The sequence below is a fragment of the Pelmatolapia mariae genome, linkage group LG6 (assembly GCF_036321145.2).
Source record: "Pelmatolapia mariae isolate MD_Pm_ZW linkage group LG6, Pm_UMD_F_2, whole genome shotgun sequence".
Taxonomy (NCBI): Eukaryota; Metazoa; Chordata; class Actinopteri; order Cichliformes; family Cichlidae; genus Pelmatolapia; species Pelmatolapia mariae.
In genome coordinates this window covers 15,728,308-15,749,289 of record NC_086232.1, presented here as the reverse complement: position 1 = coordinate 15,749,289, position 20,982 = coordinate 15,728,308, and the positions used below count along the sequence as shown (strand labels likewise).

Genomic DNA, 20,982 nt, shown 5'->3' with positions numbered 1-20,982 from the left:
CTTCGCTGATCTCTAAACATCACTGTGGGGGAAAATTACCACCAGTAGCTGTTGTACTTCCGGTCCCTATGCTTTACAGCTTTACTGCTTCTGCGCAGCCTTTCCACGCGCCTTTGAGGAGGTTCCGGTGTCGCGTTTCCGTCACGTCGTCCATTTTCACGGATCCGCACATGGTGCTACGCCGGCTGAGGATCGCCAGCCTTTTCGTTTTCGGGATTTTTGCTCCGCTGTAGACAAAAGTCCGTGTCGTAGTTCTGTTAAATGAAAGAAACGGTGGATATGGTGGACGACCCCGAGTATGAAGAGGAGGAGCCTTCCTTCAGCGACCCGGAGGACTACGTGGACGATGTCGACGACGACGGTAAGCAGTCACAGGAAAAACGCCGGCTTTCCGGCCTGCTGTTAGCAGTTAGCTAAGAGCTCAATGGTGGGGATGTTTTAGATGCTACAAAGCTAGCTAGCGTGCCTCTCTGCTCACCGGCACGTAGTAATAGTGAATAGTTAACAGTGAACATGAGCTGGATGCATAAGCGTAATTACCAGGAATACAACAGCGACACCACCCTTTTTCTCCAAAAAACTCCAACATAACGTTATCACAGTGTACTTAACGCCCGTTACAGCCTCACCCAGACCCCACACTGGGGCCTGTGCGATGCGATCTGAAAAACCGAAACAGGATTTTAGCTAGTAAAGCCGTTAGGGCACATTATTTTCTCTGTGCTGTTTGCTTATATAAAGTAGTTTAAATGGGGCAGCTGGTTGTAGCTCAATGGTAATCCTAACCCAGGTCTGAGGGGCGTTTGCTCAATAGAGCTTTTCAATTGTGCAAGTTTTGCAGTTGTGGTAAAATGACTCATCAGATACACGTGTTTTGTCTGTAGTAGTCACAATATAATTATTTATGTATATAGAAACTTTGGGGTAAATTTACAACAAAATTAGTACCATTTAATATTAATATGGAAGCTTAAGTTAAACAAAGACACAAATGAAATAGCTCCTGTGAAGCTAAACACGCCAGCATAGCGGTTCTTTATCCTCATCAAAATGATGTATATTAAGTAGTGAGTGTAAAGGAGATGTACTATTGAATCAACTTTATTATGATGTAATTATATTTTGTCTACTTATAAATCATGAAGCTTAAACCTACACATCTCTAATTGTGTCTGTTTCAACGATGCAGTCTTCCCTTCCAGTAGCTGAAGTGGTGGCTATAAAGTTTAGATTGGTTCATGTATATGAAAAGAAGGTCGCCATTAAAATAAGATAAGAACCCCAACCCCACACAGTCCGATCAGCTTGTTCATCACCCCTGACCCTCCTCCTTCACTTTTCAGAGCTTCTTGATGACATCCTGAGGGAGAAACCCCAGGAGGCAGACGGCATAGACTCGGTGGTGGTGGTGGACAACGTCCCTCAGGTGGGCCCGGAGCGTTTGGAAAAGCTCAAGAACGTCATACACAAGATCTTCTCCAAGTTTGGCAAGATCACGACCGAGTTTTACCCAGATGCAGATGGCATGACCAAAGGGTAAGACCGCAGATGTTTTCTTCTTTGTGTTTTTGTGCATCTGTTTTGATTCAAGGTGGATTTCCGGATTTGAAGCAGAGGGTTTTTGTTTTGTTTTTTAGTAATTGTTTTTTCTCCTCGTTACAGTTACATCTTCCTGGAGTATGCTTCTCCTACTCAAGCCCTCGAAGCGGTCAAGAACGCAGATGGATACAAACTCGACAAGCAGCACACGTTTAGGGTCAACCTCTTCACTGACTTTGACAAGTGAGTATGCAGTACCACCCAGTAAATGCATTGTCCAGGTATTGCTTGCCAGACTTGGAATACAAGTAAATAATCGCCCCTTTGTTTTTCTCAGATACATGAACATCAGCGATGAATGGGAAGCTCCAGCAAAGCAGCCTTTCAAAGACTTTGTAAGTGTTACCTTAACTTTTCAGTCAAAATATAATTAATCTGTTTATAAGACTTAGAATTTGTTTGACAAAAATAGCTTCATGTCAGCACTTTCATTATTAAGTTGACCTTCATAAATCAACAGGACAGTCTCTATCCTGAAACCCTGCAAGCAACAATAACTTTGTCTGTGTTTTCAGGGGAATATGCGCCATTGGATCGAGGACCCAGATTGCCGTGACCAGTACAGTGTGATCTATGAAGCTGGAGAGAGGACTGCCATTTTCTCCAACGACGCTAAAGAGCCAATCACAGTTGAAGAGAGAGCGGTGAGTTTTTAATTACTCACACAGAGTTGGTGGGAAATGCAGGGCTTGTATCGAACACGATTGGTCAGTAGTCACTGGTTTGGAGAGTTCTGATGTTTTTCCTGCTTTGATGCAGCGCTGGACAGAGACGTACGTCCGATGGTCTCCTAAAGGTACCTACCTGGCTACGTTCCACCAGCGGGGAATCGCACTGTGGGGCGGCGAGAAGTTCAAACAGATTCAGAGGTTCAGCCATCAGGGTGTGTCCCTCATCGACTTCTCACCATGTGAAAGGTAATAAAAAGTCGATTTTTTTTAATCCAAAGAAGCACATTATAGTGCACAGAGTATCCCGTTCTAGTATTTATTCATTAGTGATTTATTTATTTCCTGTAAATAAGGCAACGTTACCTAAATCCTGTGGGTTGTTGCACCATGACCTGGGGACAGCAAAGGATGATTAATGTGCAGATAAAGCACTCTAAAGAGGTGCCGAGTTGGCCTGTGAGCCACTGTCTGATTTTAATGTGTGGTTGTGCTGGCTTCCAGGTATGTGGTGACCTTCAGTCCACTGATGGACACCAAGGAGGACCCACAGGCCATCATCATCTGGGACATTCTGACCGGACAGAAGAAGAGAGGCTTCCACTGTGAGAGTTCTGCACATTGGCCTATTTTTAAGTCAGTATTATGCTTTCTCTCTTTTAAATCAAATTTGCTGCTCCTTGCAGAGTTTGGATGCGTCTTCTAATTTTACATGTTTGTTGTCAGATGGAGTCATGATGGGAAGTTCTTTGCAAGGATGACACCAGACACACTGAGTATCTATGAAACTCCAGTAAGTAGGCCTGAAAACAGTCTAGACGCGTTTAAATGAAATGTGCAAATGATATTAAAGGTTTATGTTTTGTTTTCTTCTTGTAGTCTATGGGCTTACTGGACAAGAAGAGTCTCAAGATTACTGGGATAAAGTAAGAGTCCTTCATACTCTCATGCTTTAAAAAGCAACGGCATTTTGTATAGAGATATTAATGTTTGTGCATCTTCAGGGACTTCTCGTGGTCTCCTGGTGACAACATCATAGCATTCTGGGTACCCGAGGACAAAGACATCCCAGCCAGGGTGACTCTGATGCAGATGCCCTCCCGTCAGGAGATCCGCGTTCGCAATCTCTTCAATGTCGTCGACTGCAAACTGCACTGGCAGAGAAACGGGGATTATCTGTGTGTGAAAGTTGACAGGACTCCCAAAGGAACACAGGTACTCATAGAAAGAGGGCAAACGGCTTATATGTCACAGAAAAAAAACCCAAAAACATAATAAGTTGACTTTTTTTGCCTTCTCAGGGTGTCGTTACCAACTTTGAAATCTTCCGCATGAGAGAGAAGCAGGTTCCTGTCGATGTGGTGGAGATGAAGGGTAAGACATGTATTTGTACAAACACAGAAATAAGCTGCAAGTAATTCTAATTTCCACAGAAATGAAGTTAATCTGTTTCCTTTTGTGTTGTTTTCCTTCTAGAAAGCATCATAGCGTTTGCGTGGGAGCCCAATGGCAGTAAGTTTGCTGTCCTCCACGGCGAGTCGCCAAGAATCAACGCCTCCTTCTATCATGTCAAAAACAACGGCAAGATCGAGCTCATAAGTGAGTAGAAGGACAGGCATGCAATGTTATAGCAGAGCGTTGTTGCTTCTAATGTGTCCACTAAACTGAATGTGACACTTTTCCTTTCACAGAGATGTTTGACAAGCAGCAGGCCAACAGTATCTTCTGGAGCCCCCAGGGACAGTTTATGGTGCTGGCTGGGCTCAGGAGGTAGGTTTTATCTGAGTGTGTGTGTGTGTGTGTGTGTGTGAGATGAATATAAGAAGCCACTGATGACAAACTAAACATTTTTTCTGACACCTCGTATGAGAGCTAAGCTCCTGATTCTAACGCTAATCTGAGGCTTGTTTCATTAATATCTGTAGAGATGAGTGTCTTTGTACATGGATATAACCGCTTTGCCTCTCCTTTGCAGTATGAACGGAGCTCTCGCCTTTGTAGACACGTCAGACTGCACCATGATGAACATAGCAGAGCATTACATGGCCTCTGACGTGGAGTGGGATCCAACGGGTCGCTACGTCGTCACCTCCGTCTCGTGGTGGAGCCACAAGGTACGTAGCGCTCCACAGGCCTCGCCAGTCCTTTGCAGATGAGAGGAAATGCAATCTGGTCTTTTTCTGCCATCCATTCACTTCATTTTTCTCCACCTTTACGTGCTTGCTAGGTGGACAATGCGTACTGGCTGTGGACGTTCCAGGGCCGACTCCTCCAGAAGAACAACAAGGATCGATTCTGTCAGCTGCTCTGGAGACCAAGACCTCCAACCCTGCTCAGCATAGAACAGATAAAGGTACAGTTTCTTCTCTATATTGTGTGTGTGTGTTATTGAGTGTGTAGAGCCAGTGACGACAAACATAATTTTTCTGACACCTCGTATGAGAGCTGCACCGTGGCTCCTGATTCTAGCGCTAATCTGAGGCTCCCAGCTACACCACCTTATACATGTGTCCACCATGTACTGTGATGATGCGTTTGTGATTGTGAAGCCATCTGTCACGTTGACATGCTGTCATATACACTCATCTGTTCTCTTGCAGATGATCAAAAAGGATCTGAAGAAATACTCAAAGATCTTTGAGCAGAAGGATCGTCTGAGCCAGTCCAAGGCTTCTAAGGTTTGACCTGTTTATATTTATATTTTAACTTATCTTTGGGAGAGTTTGTTGGAAATGCTTTTCCCAATTTTTCATGTGCTGTCCCCCACCTCTTCCATCAGCATTGGATAGGCCCCTTTTTATTGTTCTGTTAATTTGCAAGTTAATCATCTCCTGTATCTCTTTAAAGAAAGTGTTTTGCTAACTTTTATATTGACTCTAGTATAATTTACTGAGGCTGCTAACACTTTACATGCTTTCATGGTAATACAAGCTATGTGTTCACACTGAAATGTAAGCTTTGTGGGTTATGATGCTGAACTCTGCTCTGTGTGAGTAGGAGCTGGTGGACAAGCGCAGGGCAATGATGGAGGACTACCGACGGTACCGGGAGGAGGCGCTGAAGATTTATCAAGAACAGAAGAGCATTCGCCTTGAGCTCAGAGGAGGTGGGACCTCTCACTGTTATCTCACTCACTGTTAACTTGCCTTTGAGGCTTTTTCTTAAGAGTGCTGAAATTTTTGTGTCATGTAGGAGTGGACACAGATGAGCTGGACAGCAATGTGGACGACTGGGAGGAAGAGACCATTGAGTTTTTTATCAACGAAGAAATCATTCCCATTGGAGATCTGTAGTCCCCTACGCAGGTAACATACTGCACAGGTTGTTGTGGAGTCTGTTGTCAGCTATTTGTCTTGAAGCCTTTGATTTCACTGTGGAGATGTGTTCATATTTTAAACATCCAGCTATAAAACTTTACATTAGTCCACATAATGCGGCTGCATATAAATTAGGGGATGCATGTTGTCTTCAGTTTTAATCTGAAGTGGCGAACAGAAAAATTAATGCCATTCCCACATGCTCATGCAGTCAGCAGCATCTTCATCACCCCCCCTTTTCCTCACAGTCTCACTCTGCATTTCCGCTGTTGTCTTCCCCTTCAGTCCATCCGTTTTTGTGTGGAAGGAGGAGAGAGGAGCTACGTCATTGATTGGAGAAGGACGACGACCACGCTGTGAATCTTGGGGCTTCATCTCGGGCCGCAACGTTCAACTCATCATCAAAGTGCGCCTTACGGATCAGCAGCTTCATCGAGAGACAAAAGAGAATACTTTGTATTGCCTATTTTCTCTTTGTCTCTCAGCATCACCCATTTTTTTCCTCTGTGGACTTTGATATTTAGCAAAACTGCCTCCTACTCTGTTCATTAGTTGGAGTCTCAGTGTCTAATCTCAAACTCCATCCTGTGTTGGACCTTCCTCAACCCCCCCTGGGGATTTTTTTGAACTAGCCTCACCATGCTAGTCTGTTGTTACAGGGCAGCACAGAGTGCCATACCATTCAGGGGTGGAGGTGTTGTGAATAAACAAGTAGCCTTGTTAATAAATGTGCTGATGTGGCGCTATAGTGGCCTGTATCCTCCTCCTTTCAGACTAGGCTTTCACACAGGGAGGGGGCGCGCAGTGGGAAAACCTTTAAATAAACAAACAGAATACCACCTGACTCTGTCTCACGGTTTGGTTATTATTAGAGTGAGTCCATTGAAATATGGATTGATCACATGTGATATCAGAAAGCTAACAGAAAATTAACCTGAATCAGTCTGGAGCAGTGTTTACACAGTAAATATGCTAAAACTGCTGCGGACTTGTTAAATTAATCAAAGATGTACGAAGCGGTTGTCGTTCACTGATGTCTAATAAAATATTACTGCGTACCCTGATCATACTAATTAGGGTATGTGGATTATTGATAATCTGGATTATTGGTAAAGATGCTAAGATTAAAATTGTAATTGTTGATTATATTTCTGTATCTGATTCTTTGCTGTTTCACCTTATGATTCCTGAGGGGAGGGGGCGGGGTATAGGCCAGCTAAGTTCTTGTCATCAAATCACATCATGATATAAAAGCTGTTCTTACTCACATGCAGCACCCTCCAGGAGACACATGTACAGCAGAAGTACTGTGGTTTAGATGAAGGTGCTTCCTGAGTAATTAAGGCAGAACAGGGCATAATCGCCCACTAGCTGTGAATATTCCACACAATTACACACGCTAATTTCACATCAGTGCAGGTTTTGTACTAGTGAGATGTCTAATTGACGTCCAAACCTGCTGCATTGGTCATTTAAACTGTTATATGCACCTCCAAGGAGTCTTTTCTAAAATAAATGATGTTTGGGTGTGCATGTGAAATCCACTGCAAGGAAAACACACCGATCCTGATTATGGACAGTGCTGGTTCTCAGCTGGAACAAGTTCCTTCAACTGGGCCAAATGTGACAGCTACAGATGTAGAAAAGTGTCAAGACAAAAGTACCAATCACCATCAACAGGTTTGCTCACATCTGTTCAGTATTAACAGCATCACAGTCACATGTACCTTTTCTCCATTAGACATGAGTTTGTTTACATCCAGTCAGGTGAGTGTTTACTATGTGTTTTGTCTTTAGCTCACTGCAGTTAAGAATATAAAACGACTGCAAATCTTTGTTGTTTGTAGGGGGAAAAAGATCCATCTCATAAACGGATGACTTCAGCCTCAAGCGTGGCAGCTAAATGCAGAGCTGTGTTTGAGCCTAAACTCAGACATGTCATCTAGCTGCCACTGAATTTGCCTTTCAAAGCCATAAATTGCAGTGAAATTGTGCCCCTTTCTGCTCATGATTTTAATATTCCCACATTTCGCTGTACTTCAAATATTTGTAAGCTAAGGTCACTTGCTCTTTTGTATCTGCTGTTTGAGTTTTGTGGCCTTGAAGTATTTGCATCGACCAAAATCATGGGTTTTCCTCTCTCTCTGTTCCTGTAGATACCTGGTCTGTCATTAAGGTTTCCACAGATTTGAAAGCCATCCATACCTTCACCCCAAGGCAATATGATTTGCTTGCAAAAAGTAAAACAAAGTAGGCCATAATTTCTACGATAAAACATTAAATAGTCTAAATGTGCTCGTTAGGAAGGCCATAAATACAGTAGTTTTGTTTTCTCATGTTCAACACTTGCGTCATTGTTATTGTGAAAAACCCTTTCAGACCTCAACATACAGCTGACGTCCTAGCACCATTTAGGTTCATTAGTCTTGCATGGTTAATTCCCAATGGGAGCGGGAGGCCACTGTTCAGCCACAATATAGACTCTATGCTGCACGGATCTCATTAACCTCCCAAATATCTGCATATACTTTTAAACACTTTATCTGTGGTGAATTTTCACTGTGAATTACTCTTATTATCAAAGACGTTATCTACCAGTTAGCCATGTCACTAAATGTTCCACAAACCACCTGAAGAAATGTGGCTTAACCACAGTCATAAATCAGTTTTGTATCTGCAAATTAAACGCTTAAAGTGTGCATGTTTTAACTGGATAATTGTGGGTGAAATTGAGTAACTGAATGTAAAAAATACATGAATAAATAAAATTTGCAGACAATGTTCTCTTTATTATGAAGGAGGTCCTGTTTAAACAAAAAAAAAAGAGAGAAATGTTACTGAGAAAAATCAAGTTTTTTTTTTTAATTTTTGAAACTTTTTGACTACAGAAATTACCAGATTATTATAAAACAAGTTCAAATTCAGACTCACTGAGAAAAAAACATCATAGTTTAACATATGAAAGTTGGCTTTTTATTTAAACAACAAACAAAGTATAAGCTACTGGATCTTCAATTAGAAGTCAAATTTAATGACATACTGAATAAAAACTTTGATACTAAGTCCCAAATATGGTTTCCTGAAATTAAAAAATGTCAAATTAATTATAATAATTAATGTCGACTTCCTGTCTCATAGTTCTTCTTATCTTATGAATGGTGAAGACTGTGTTATATGACATTTTTCTGTCTCTCCTGTCTCTCAGCAGCTGCTCATCTGATCCACTGCAGACTTACGTTTTAGCTCAAAGTTGTTCTCTGTTAACCAGATGACACTCACTGACTTTAATGTATTCCAAAACATCTCATTACTAAGTTTAGTTTACACAACCAAGTGCCCACTCTGGACCTTTAGCCTAGCCTTGGTTAAACTTTAATTCTAAAACCAAGTCTCTGAGAAGCAATTTCAGATGAATAAATACATTTTTATTTTAGGCAAATAAAGACGGAGTAAATGCCAAATGCACTTTTTAAATCACAATTTTATGGAAAAAAGTCATACAAAGCTACCTGGCCCTGTGTGGAGAAGTAATTGCCACCTAAACCTAATAACTGGTTTTGCCATCTTTGGCAGCAAGAACTGCAATCAAGTGTTTGCAGTAGCTGACGATGAGTCTTTCACATCATTGTGGAGGAATTTAGGCCCACAGAACTGTTTTAATACAGCCACATAGGAGGGTTTTCCAGCATGAATGGCCTGCTAATGGTCATTCTAGAACACCAAAATTGGATTCGAGTACAGACTAGACCACTACAAAACCTTAATTTTGTTTTTCTGAGCCATTCAGCGGGAGGCCTGCTGTAGTGTGTTGGATGATTGTCCTCCTGTCTAACCCAAGGGTGCTTCAGCTTCAAAGCATGAGACATTCTCCTTCATGATTTTCTGGTAGAAAGCAGAATTCATGTTTCCATCAATTACTTTTCCATGTCCTGAAGCAGCAATGCAGCCCCAGACCACCACCACCAACATGTTTGACTGTTGCAATGATGTTCTTTTTATGAAAGGCTGTGTTAGTTTCAGTGTTTGTCTCGTCAGTCCACAGAATATTTTTCCAAAAGTCCCAAAAGCTTTTGTGCCCTCCCCCCCCCAAGCAGTGGTTTTTACCTTGATCTCTCCCATTGTTGCTATTAACTTTGTTCCTCAGCTATGTCCTTAGATTGTGACATGAAGTGTTGCTTTTTGAGCTCTCTGAGCTCTACTTTGCCTTGTCAGACAGGTTCTGTTTAAGTGGGATGTCTTGATTCAACAGGCCTTGCAATTATCAGGCGTAGGTGTGGCTAGTGAAACTGAAATTAGGGGTATGAGTTTGCTGGAATGGCAATTACTTTTCACATACAGACCAGGCAGATTTATATAGGTTTATTTTTTCCCATAATAAAACTAAATAATGTATAAAATATAAATACTTAATTTAAAGCACTGTAGCGGAATAAAAAACCACCAAATCTTTATGCTTTTAAAATGTAATTTTCGTTATATCTGTCCTCTTTTCAGAACACTGACTTTATTTTTGTCTGCATGTGAAGCACTTAGAGTATAAGACTAAACTGTAGCTACAAAAAGACGGGTTATGCTCTCCCCGGGCTCTGGACCAACAGAGATTTATAATTATTTTAGTTTTTCCGTGGAAGTCCCAAGACCAGTGTGGGAAAAGAAAAATGTGTGTGTGCGTGTGTGTTGGGGGGCGGGGGGGAGGGGGGGGTGGAACATGTGGAATAGTGCGTGGCTGGATTCTGAAAACAAAAATCTCTTTTCAAAATCTCGCGAGCCTTTCCTCATTATAGGGCTCATTCCGTCGTCGCTGCTGCTCTGTCTCGTAGTGATGGGATTTTCGGCTCTTTTTAGAGAACCGGCTCTTTCGGCTCGACTCACTAAAAAGAGTCGGATCTTTCGGCTCCGAACCGGCTCTTCAGGTTTTTTTTGTTGCTTTAATTAATTTATTATTAACAATAATATAAAATTATGCACAAAAGGAATTACTAATGTAAAAAAAAGTGGTTTTATTTATATATGTTTATATATAAATATTTATGGTGGCCCCTAGAGACAAAGCACGTACAAACTCCAAAAAGCGCGTACAAACTCCAAAACACATTTCTAGCGTTAACTGAAATTCCAAAACAGAGTAACACGGATCACTTAAATTACACAATTGAAAGCATATGTGTATGGTTTGTGTATTTATACACAAGCACTCATATATATATTCAAATAATTAAAAAAAAAAGTTCATTTACCTGTTACTACCACACACCAAATCTGGTCGTTGGTACTTGCTGGCTTGTGTAGCCACTAGGTAACAAAAGCTCAACACTGTGCCTAGCATCCTGGAGCACTTCTGTTGTGTTTTGTACGTGTTTTGGAGTTTTTACGTGTTTTGGAGTTTTTACGTGCTTCAGGGTTTGTACATGTTTTGAAGTTTGTACATGCTTTGTCTCTAGGGGCCGCCGTAAATATACTTTTATTTATTCACTCCACATAAAAATAAATAAATCATATAATACAAAAACCAACTATTCACAGTTCAACTTTTACCTAATTAAATTTTCAGCTTTTTCCTTTTAAACAAATTTAAAGTGAAACAAGACAAAACACTGCAAACCACAACACAATTAAATATAAATTAAAATATGGAAAACAAAAAGAAGATGCACATTCTCTGTCATATGGGCCTGCATGAATAAACTTTATGAATCCTTTATCATCCGCAACTGAAAATAGTTGTGGATGATTACTATACCTTTCTAATGTGACATTGTTGTCCCTGGCTCTCTTTCTCTCTCTCTCTCTCCTGCTCTGTTCCTGTGCTACTGCCAGTGTAGCTACCGCCCCTCCCCCCTCTTCCCAGCGCAAAACACAAGGCTCCCATGCGGAGTGAAGCGGAAAAAAAGTGCGAGAGAGAGGGTGAGAGAAAGAAAAAAAAACCATGGCTCCCTATAAGGAGCCGGCTCGCGTCGTTCACGTCAAAGATTCGGCTCTAAGAGTCATTTCGTTCGCGACCGACACATCCCTACTGTCTCGCCCGACACATCACTACTGTCTCGCCCTACCTCCCGCCCGCTCGGTCACATCACCGGGGCAGCCGGACACAGCGAGAGAGACGGAGAGAGAGAGCAAGAGAAGCGGACTGACTATGGAGCTCCTCTGCAGGGTGATATGAAGGATTTAGGTCATGAGCCGTTTTTTTAAATTTATTTTTTCCCTCACAGACAGATTAATGTTCAGACCGGCTTAAATTGCTGCCGTGATGCTCCCTGAGTGAGAGAGAGAGGCGTAAAAGAAACGAAAGGAGGCTTTCCTGCACCTCAGAGCCTGGGTATGATGAGCGGAGTGTGAGCGGATGAAAGTGTGGAGAGAAAGAGGTGCAGTCCTTCTGTGGTCGGCTGCTGCAGGGAAGGAGAAGCTGGAAGAGTCCCGTTTGCGTGAGAGAGGAGGGACTGGCTGGTGCGGCCGCAGAAAGGGCGCATTGTAACCTCTGTAGGTTACTCTGTAAACTGAGATTGTTTCCGTCCGACGGCCGGGAGGAGGTCACGGTGAGTCTGCTGCTAAACGAGGAAAATATTAACAGAGATAATAAAGCCTGGTAAGCTGCTTTCAGTGAGAAATGGTTAAGATATTCTAAGGGAAGTAGGGCGAAGGGCCTGCAGCTTGTCACTGAACATTTGAAGTTTTCACCGGGATCTTATCCTTTGATCTCTGCGCGTGCCTTTGCGCGCGCGTGCGCTTGTGTGTAGCGCGTGGCAAGACTGAAGAGACTGTGTGGATGTTTGATTTTCCAGACAGGCTCGTCTTGTCTTCGCGGAGTTTAAATTTAAACCAATGAGAGGAAAAACACTGCGGAAAAAACAACTTTCGCTGGAGGATGCTTCTTGCCCTGTCTGAATTTTTTTCTTCTGGTTTTCAAAGGCACCATAATTTTTTTCCACTATAGCAGATGTTTTTTATGGGACAAACAATCAGGGATGTGAACCCTTAAGCAGCCTCTGATCTGAAGCTGCTTCATCAGCATAACCATTTGTTCACATCTCCCTGTGACAGCTGGGCGCCCCAGGGTGCAGCCTGAGGTTCCCACGGCCTCTGGTTGACATGGCAGAGATCAGGAACACAGCCTGGCCTATCATAAAGCCCGGCATCAAGTTAGTAAGATACTCTGGCAGCTGTTCTCTTTAAAATGGAAACAAATGCCATAGAGTACTGTGCACCACTGTGCACATCCACCCAGCCATTTTCTTCCCTTATCCAGTTTAGTGTCATCGAGTGAGGGTCGAGCTTCATCTGTTCACCACCACAGTGAATTTTAAGTCAAACAATCAGATAAAAGCACAATACATGCTTTGCAAATCAGTCAAAATCTATATTTTTCTCAGGAAAACCACCACAGGGGCACGTTTAGCACTGTGCTGCTTCACATTCCTCTTTTTAACAGTGCTCTGTAAGTATTTCAGAGCTGAGGAGTACTTTTGAAACCACCCTAACCTGATTTCCAGTATGTCTCTCTGAAATCTGCGTTAGTGGGGTCTTTCTGCAGATGTTCAGGTTACCCACACTCCACATCTGCTCTATTATGACTAAAATCATAATTGCTAAGGGACTTTTGTTACTGTGCTTCTTTGCTACTAATGGTTTTACTTTTTGGTGTGTGTAAATGGGATGGAAGAGGTGTAAAATTATTTTAATGGATTTTTAAAAAAGTGGGGTAATCATAAAAAAAAGTGAAGTATTTCAGTTTTTTAAATCTGGTGGTTTCATTGCTTCAGTTTTGAACATTTTAAACCACAGTCTAAATGTGCCTGGTAAGGCTATAAATGAGAAGCCGAGGTTTAGTAATGTTTCCTGTTTTTTTTTCTTTCTTTTTTTTTTTTAAAGTTGAATCTTTCAAACAGGAAGTCTGTCCTTCCGTGAAAGGCGGCCACAATGGAGCTGAGATAAACTCTTCCTCTTTTATTCACCAATTACGGCTCTTGCTGCACTATAAACATGGGAACATGGCGTGGTCTCCGAGTGGCTTTCATCATGGGATCTTTGTTTATGATCCTGCTTATCATTGTCTACTGGGATGATGTTGGGGGCTTTAGTCTCTACCCGCTGAAGGACCCCAAACACGAGGTGCTTCAGTCCGGATGCTGTGCCCCGACGACTATGAGCCCGCCTCAGACTACTCCTGCCAGCAGAGCCCACACGACTTCTTCCTCCATTGTTTCCACCACCGCTTCTAGTGCTTCATTTATCCCAAAGGAAGCGGCTCAGGAACATACGGAGGAAGGGAAGGGGAAGCAAAAACATGCACAGAGGAAGGAGGAAACAAGGGAGGATGCAGAGATGGAGATCTCTGCTTATGATAGGGAACAGGAGGCGCGAAAGAAGAGGATTGACGACGTGTGTTCAGGGAAGGAAGACGTGGAAGTCCCCGAAAGGACTCGGCCTTTTTCACAGATCCCCAACAGGGAACTGGATCACCTGATAGTGGACGATACACACCAGATTATCTACTGCTACGTTCCCAAGGTACTGCTGCCTCAGTGAGTGATCATGTGGGGTGTGGTGTGCATATGGGTGGCGAGTCAGTTCACTGTGTGGGGAAAGTAACAAGAGGAGAAGCAGATGTTTAAATCACACTGCTTCATTATTGTTCTTCTCCTTTGTGGTCCCTGTTGTCTTCTAAATGGTTTCCCTTTTCTTCCCTCTTCTCTGCCTTGCTGCTGATCTCTGTTTAGGTGGCGTGCACCAACTGGAAGAGAGTGATGGTGGTTCTGTCTCAGTCTCTGATCTCAGGCTCCTCAGGGAAGCCCTACACTGACCCAGAGGCTGTACCTGCTGACGTTGTGCACAACTCCACGTTGCATCTAACGTTTGCCAAGTATGACACACAAATATTTTAGATTTTACTTATCAGGACATAAAAATATATCTAGTCACTATCAGGCTCTAAAATTAATTAAATGGGATCTGAGCTGAACAACAACAGACAACTTATAACCCAGTATCATTATTTATTTGACAAAAACTTGGTCAAAATTCAGATGCAACATGGGAAAACCTGGCTGCGCCCCACGATTCAGTAGGGTGTAAAACCAGTTTCACCAGCAATAACTTGAAGTAATTATTTTCTATTTGACTTTATCAGTCTTGAACATCGATATGGAGGAATTTTGGCTTCTTTACAGAGTTGCTAAAGTTCATTGAGGTATGCGGGAATTCATTTATGCACTGCCAGGGTACAAAAGCCGATGCTCTGGATTGGTTCCCCTCCCCCTTTCCAACAAGCCAAAAAGTGAGTGAAAACTACAATAACTAATAAAAGAGAAATTAACTGGATTCATAGCGTTAGGAGACTCAAAACTGTCCTAGGAATACCTTCTGCCAGCCACTCGCCTGATCATTGACATCAGAATTTCTTCTTTCAAGTTGCATAATGCAGCTGGATACTGGGGCTGCTGTCTGCCGCATTTTGCAGAAACTTGCTGTGATGAAAAGTTACATGCAGAAGAAATCACACCCACAGTTTCCTGGCTTTGCAGTGATGGGCTGATAGAGAGGGGCGGACAACCACGCATGGAAAACATTCAGTCCTAATCTGAGCATCATTCACTGTATCATTCACAAGTTAGAACCTGTGGGTTGTGATGCTATAAAAGATGTTACAGAGCCAAGTCATTTATTTATCAATAGCATCTCAAAAGTATGCTGCAGGTCGGAGTACATGAGCAGAGGTCCCCGTCCAGAGATAAGCAGACGTGAGTAAAAGACGTGCTGAAGGAAAGCAGAAAGAGTTTGTCATCAAAGCAAACTGTTGTCTGTTTGATATGAAGGGATCTACTGTATTAAAGTTGTAATTGTAAAATGCCGGCATTTTGTGCTGCTGTAATTTGGGCTTATTTCTTATTAATGTTGAAGTTAAATGGCACAGCTAGCCAAGTTTAAGTCTTTTGACCAGATCACCTGTGTCTGAAGAGCGAAACACCAGACTGTTAATCCTCATAGTGGTTCTCATTTAAAAATATCTTACAATATTATTGTAAAAGCTGTGGATATATGTTTAAGTTCTGAACTTTTCGTTGTTTAATTACATAATTCATGAATGAGAGCAGTAATAAATACCCTAACAGGTTTTAGAGGACCTGGGACTATTTAATTATTTTCTAGGTTCATCTTGGCTCAGCCCCCGCTGTTGTTTTCACAAATCCCACTTTATGCACAGCTCTCTTAAAGTTCTGTCACAGCATTTCAGTCAGGTTGAAGTCTGGGCTTTGATTGGGCCTTTGCAATGCTTGGATTTTTTTCTTTTTCAACTATTCTGTTATAGATTCACTGCGGCGCGTGGAATCATTGACCTGTTGCATGATCCAATTTCAGATCCAATGTCAGACAGCTGGCCTAGCATTTGACGCTATAATTCTTTGGTACACAGAGTTTTCATATTCAGCCCAGTGACTGCAGAGTGTCCAGGTTGTGGTTTGTTCAGATGCAAACCTAAACTGTGCTGCCAGGTTCTTTTTAGTGAGAAGACGCGTTTTTCTTGGTTACCCTTCCAAACTTACAAGACATACTTGTTCAGTCTTTTGCTAATTGCGCTCTCATATTTACATATTTATACATTTAAAATTATATTTTCTTAATAATTCTTGCTTCCTGAATTATATTTCAGAATCCACACTGCACAAACAAAGCTACTTCATTAGCATTCCTGAGCTGATCTGAGCCTGTTTCTTGTGATTTATTGCTGTAATAGCAGAATGACCTCGGTGTCCTCAACAGTACCACTTTTTTACTACCCTGAAATTGAGTTGCTCATTCTAATAATTTTTGCACTCTAATGGTCTCGGCCTTAATCCTACCTCCGGGGAAGAGTCAATGATTTGAGAATAATTGAGAAATTGGCATTTACTTTTTAATTAGTGAGCACCAGAAAGAGGAACGGCAAATGCTAAACAGGTGATGCTTACTATAAATACATCACTGTAGCTCTTCAGAACACTCTGCCTGCTTAGTTTCTTGGGAAAAATTCGATAAGTCATAAATAAAATTGTCTTCTTAAGCCACACAAGGAAATCAAGACCACCATAGTTTTAAATAACCAAGTCCTCATGCAAAATGTTCTGGAACAGGAAGGCTGCACAGCCAAGCAAAACATATACTCCAAGATGAATGTCTGCCAAACAACTTTCTGAAATGTGAACTGGACTGAATTGAAAGTATGTCAAGCATTAATAAAAAGAAAGATTCCCCAAAACCTGGAGGTAATTATATTCTCACTTTAAGTTATTTAAAAATGTGTTTCACAAACAAAATGTGTGAGTTGAACGAGTCGTTTATGAGTTGATGCTTGGAAGGCCGAGCGGAAAGGACAGGCGGAGCTTGGTGCTGCAGCACATGCAGACCGCTCTGTAGCCCATTGAAGTCGAACATGTGTTTTCCTGTCTGCGTCGTTACACAAGACATATCCCTTTCCCCTTTGGATGTGATCTGGCTTTGTTCTTCATTCATCTTGTGACTCAGCCAGAAATTATCACTCACAGATGAGAATTCAGACAATCAGAGTTTGTGTATCCAACTCATATCTAACTATCACAACTTGAAAAGGAGGTAACCCCAGAACAAGATCTTTAACAGTGCTTTTTATGTGTGTTTCTAGATTTTGGCGCCGTTATGGTTCCCTGTCCCGCCACTTGATGGCACTGAAGCTCCAGCACTACACCAAGTTTCTGTTTGTGCGCGATCCTTTTGTGCGTCTTATCTCTGCCTTCAGGAACAAGTTTGGAAGGTGTGTGTTTGCTGTTCAAGGAATGTGCTTCACTTTGCATTAAACAGTAGCCCATGTCATTGATGAATCACTGAAGTGTGCGTATTTGTGTGTGTTTTAAGGCCCAACGAGGACTTCTACAGGCAGTTTGGTTCAGTTATGCTGCGTCGTTATGGCAATGTGTCTGGGGATTTGCCAGAGACCGCGGCCGAGGCATTTAAGGCAGGAATCAAACCGACATTTCAGCAGTTTATCACATACTTGCTAGATCCAGAGACTGAGAAAGAGAGCATCTTCAACGAACACTGGCGGCAGGTGATTGCCTCACACAAACGGACACATGGATTTTAACATGTGCAGGTTAAGGAAAGATTTGATTTAAGTGGGAGCTTCATCACTTTTAACTCTTTCTCCTTGCGTCGTTCATTAAAATCATGGGGTGTATTTAACAAATTTATTAGACCATCACCCACTGTAAGGCTTATTCCACAGCTTCCATAAATTAACAGTACTGGTAATTACTTAAAAAAAAAACCTTCTTATAATAGGTAATCCACCCAATGACATTTTTAATACTAAAATATAATTATTGTGTCATCCAATTTTTCAAACTTTCTGATTAAAAAACAAAAAAGAGGAGAAAAAACTGTAAAACACATGATTATTTTTTGATTAAGATGCCAAATCATTTATTTGAATTCCTGAACAGGAAAATCTGGTAGTGGTCGAATTTTATGCTTGATTAATTTCTGACTTCTTAGAGAAGTCCAGTTCGCCAGTTAAAATTTGAGTATAAAAAACATGAATTCAGCTTGTTATTTGACTACAAATAAAATAATTTCTTAGTTTTAAACTAGTTTTTGGGCAGATTTCTAAAATATTTGTGTTTCTTTCTGCTAGCAGACAAATGGCAAATTATCTGACATATTGGGTATTGTTTCACTACCTGGTCATTAACAGGTGAATTAGCATAGCGTTATTCACATTTTATCAATTTAACACTTTCAAGTTTCTGAGTTTTGATGATTTTAAACATTTCAAGTATGAATGTTTCATATTTAAGGGTTTACGTGGACTTGCTTCACATCTTTTGAATTAATTTAGTCGTCAAAAGATGGACCATACAGTTTGTACTAATGCAACGTGCATTAGTACAAACACAACAGTGCAATGTATTTGGACAAACTGTGCTGTCAGTAAAGGAAACTACACACTGGAACAGCATAACAATGGCAATAAAGCAGCACTCCACATACCCCACTTCTCTTAAGGTGGACCACGCCTGTTACCAGTTTTAACTAATTTCTCTCCTATGTGTTATGTGTCTTTGTTTCTTTGTTTTGTAGTGTTTTATGTGACCTGCTCAGGGACTAGCACTAGGATTGGCATATTGCAATCTTATATTTCTGGTATTCTGATATCCAATAAAAATTAATTGTCTCTATAGAACGGAAGAAAGAAAGAACGAGTCTGCTTTTAAGAAGCTTTTTCAAGCTATTTTAGCCTGTTTCCCTATAATAGGTGATTTCTACGCTTTACCTTGAGTTTCTTAGCACAATACCTGCATTGCAGTTATATCTCAGCCATATTAGATATCCAGAAAGAGAGATTAGATGAACCCAGGTGAGATATTCAGAATGAGGGGACAATAGCTAAAAAGAAAGGACAGTAGTTAGCTGGAGAGCTATGTTTTGAAATAGAGATCAAATAAAATATTACATAACTGGTATTATCAAAGCACCTCACAGTGAAGGGCTGCATGTCTGATGGAATACATAAATATACACTAAAGGAACATTGTGAAAACACATCAGATCTCAATGGGGAGAAATTCATGCTGGATATCTCTACTATTATGGACTAGGTAATATGTTAGGAACCAAAGGATGTCACATTGTTGATGGAAATGAAAATTCAGCAACTCATAATGTTGTTTGAGTTGTTGTTGTTTAGTCCCCCGTGTGCTTGTATATATGCCTGTCAAAGTTGGGGCATTCTCCTAATGAGATGATGTCCATGGACCAGGGCATTGCTGAGCTCCTGGACAGTCTGAGGTGCAACTGGCAGTACTGGATGGAGTGAAACATAATGTGCCAGAGGTGTTCTGTTGGATTTAGGTCAGGTGAGCGTGGGGGTCAGTCAATGGTATCAGTTCCTTAATCGTCCAGGAACTGCCAGCATTTGTCATATGAGGCTGGGGATTATCGTGCACCAGGAGGACTCCAGGACCCACTGCACCAGTGTAGGCTCTGACAGTGGGTCCAAGGATTTCATCCTGATACCTAATGACAGTCACCGTGCTGTTAGCCTAGCATACAGAAGTTTGTGCATCCCTCCATGGCTATCCCTCTCCAAACCATCACTGACCCACCATTTACCACAGGCATGCTAAACTATGTTACAGGCTGCATAACGTTCTCCACAACTTCTCTGGACTCTTTCACATCTGTCACATGTGCTCAGGGTAAACCTGCTCTCATTTGTGAAAAGCGTAGGGTGCCAGTGGTGGACCTGACAATTCTGGTATTCTATGGCAAACAGCAGTCAGGCTCCATGGTGCCAAGTAGTGAGTACAGGGCTGACTAGACGATGTTGGGCTGTCAGGCCTAACATCGGCAGAGACAGTCACACCAGTGGCCTGGCTCTGGCAGTGCTCGTTCTGTTCCTCCTTGCACAAAGCAGAAGATACCACTCCCACTTATGGGTTAAGGACCTTCTATGGCCCTGTCCAACTGTCAGAAGGCAGCCAATCTCCTCCATGACTTGATGCTCTACTCTGATTAAATAGCGTTCCTTTATTTTTTTGTGTATTTTGGATGGATTAATGAGGAAGCCTGTGTATTCAAATCTATTTTAGTAATAAACACAAGAGTAGAGTTGTGTGTCCCCTTTTTTCATGAATGCCAGTATATGTGCACCTAGTAATAACAGTCAATTATTAGAGGCAGATAGACAAAGTCACAAACACACACAAACCAATGCAGTTTTTAAATGATACTCCTGCTTTTGCTGTGTTTCAGGTCTACCGTCTGTGCCACCCATGCCAGGTGAAGTACGACTTTATCGGAAAGCTAGAAACCCTGGAAACAGATGCAGAGCACCTGTTGAAGCTTCTGAAGGTGGATCATCTGATACGGTTCCCCTCAGGGGCTCAAAACAAAACTGCAGCCAGCTGGGAAAGAGACTGGTTTGCACAGATTCCCATTTCAACACAGAGACAGTTGTACAAGCTGTATGAGCTGGACTTTGAGCTGTTTGGATACCCCAAACCTGACAGCGTGCTTCACCAGTAGACCATACCAAGCCAAAGGCCCAGACGCTGCACTGTGTGTAGCGCCTACACCTTCCCTGCCTGCGCACAACGAGCACATGCCTTTAAAAACCAGTCTGTGAAGCTGTGTGTTTAATTTGCTTTATGCATACCTCAAAAGACAAAAGTGCCTGTCTGCATAATTTTATTTTTGACATTATATCATATCCAAAGTGCACCAGCTTACAAGTTACTTTATCCCAGTCTGTGTTTCCTCATGCAATGGCACTTTAAACAGTATTTTTTGAATACTGTATTTTGATAAGTCATGAGTGAAGGTCTTGGGCTGCATGTTAGCTCACATTTCTGAGGGGGAAGTATGCAGAAAAATAAAGAGTTTTTAAATTA

At 41.8% G+C, this 20,982-nt stretch overlaps 2 protein-coding genes and 2 non-coding genes across 4 annotated transcripts; all 4 read left to right on the top strand.

The window, feature by feature from the left end:
* Window positions 1-140: 140 nt before the first annotated feature.
* On the top strand, window positions 141-6,428 carry eif3ba (eukaryotic translation initiation factor 3, subunit Ba). The gene is made up of 19 exons (XM_063475929.1): window positions 141-361; window positions 1,344-1,536; window positions 1,663-1,782; window positions 1,877-1,934; window positions 2,115-2,243; window positions 2,359-2,516; window positions 2,772-2,903; window positions 2,994-3,060; window positions 3,147-3,193; window positions 3,272-3,482; window positions 3,569-3,641; window positions 3,744-3,866; window positions 3,959-4,037; window positions 4,243-4,381; window positions 4,495-4,620; window positions 4,868-4,945; window positions 5,265-5,373; window positions 5,460-5,572; window positions 5,870-6,428. Exons 1-18 carry the CDS (start codon window positions 262-264, stop codon window positions 5,558-5,560), a joined length of 2,043 nt encoding a protein of 680 aa, XP_063331999.1. The 5' UTR covers window positions 141-261; the 3' UTR covers window positions 5,561-5,572; window positions 5,870-6,428.
* Window positions 4,092-4,173, top strand: LOC134630110 (small nucleolar RNA SNORD60). The gene has a single exon (XR_010094176.1). It is a non-coding gene; the product is annotated as a small nucleolar RNA SNORD60 (small nucleolar RNA).
* On the top strand, window positions 4,668-4,752 carry LOC134630109 (small nucleolar RNA SNORD60). Its single transcript, XR_010094175.1, has one exon. It is a non-coding gene; the product is annotated as a small nucleolar RNA SNORD60 (small nucleolar RNA).
* A 5,185-nt stretch (window positions 6,429-11,613) lies between the features above and the next one.
* LOC134628493 (carbohydrate sulfotransferase 12-like) lies at window positions 11,614-20,982 on the top strand. Its single transcript, XM_063475183.1, has 6 exons — window positions 11,614-12,117; window positions 13,451-14,089; window positions 14,299-14,441; window positions 17,217-17,345; window positions 17,447-17,639; window positions 20,345-20,982. Exons 2-6 carry the CDS (start codon window positions 13,562-13,564, stop codon window positions 20,615-20,617), a joined length of 1,266 nt encoding a protein of 421 aa, XP_063331253.1. The 5' UTR covers window positions 11,614-12,117; window positions 13,451-13,561; the 3' UTR covers window positions 20,618-20,982.

Excerpts from the sequence above, each read along its gene's own strand:
- eif3ba (XM_063475929.1), top strand. The coding sequence starts at position 262 with ATGAAAGAAACGGTGGATATGGTGGACGACCCCGAGTATGAAGAGGAG. Across the intron at positions 3,642-3,743 it reads CGATGTGGTGGAGATGAAGG|AAAGCATCATAGCGTTTGCG; the intron begins GTAAGACATGTA and ends TTTTCCTTCTAG. Across the intron at positions 4,946-5,264 it reads GCCAGTCCAAGGCTTCTAAG|GAGCTGGTGGACAAGCGCAG; the intron begins GTTTGACCTGTT and ends CTGTGTGAGTAG.
- LOC134628493 (XM_063475183.1), top strand. The coding sequence starts at position 13,562 with ATGGGAACATGGCGTGGTCTCCGAGTGGCTTTCATCATGGGATCTTTG. Across the intron at positions 14,442-17,216 it reads TTGCATCTAACGTTTGCCAA|ATTTTGGCGCCGTTATGGTT; the intron begins GTATGACACACA and ends GTGTGTTTCTAG. Across the intron at positions 17,640-20,344 it reads TCAACGAACACTGGCGGCAG|GTCTACCGTCTGTGCCACCC; the intron begins GTGATTGCCTCA and ends GCTGTGTTTCAG.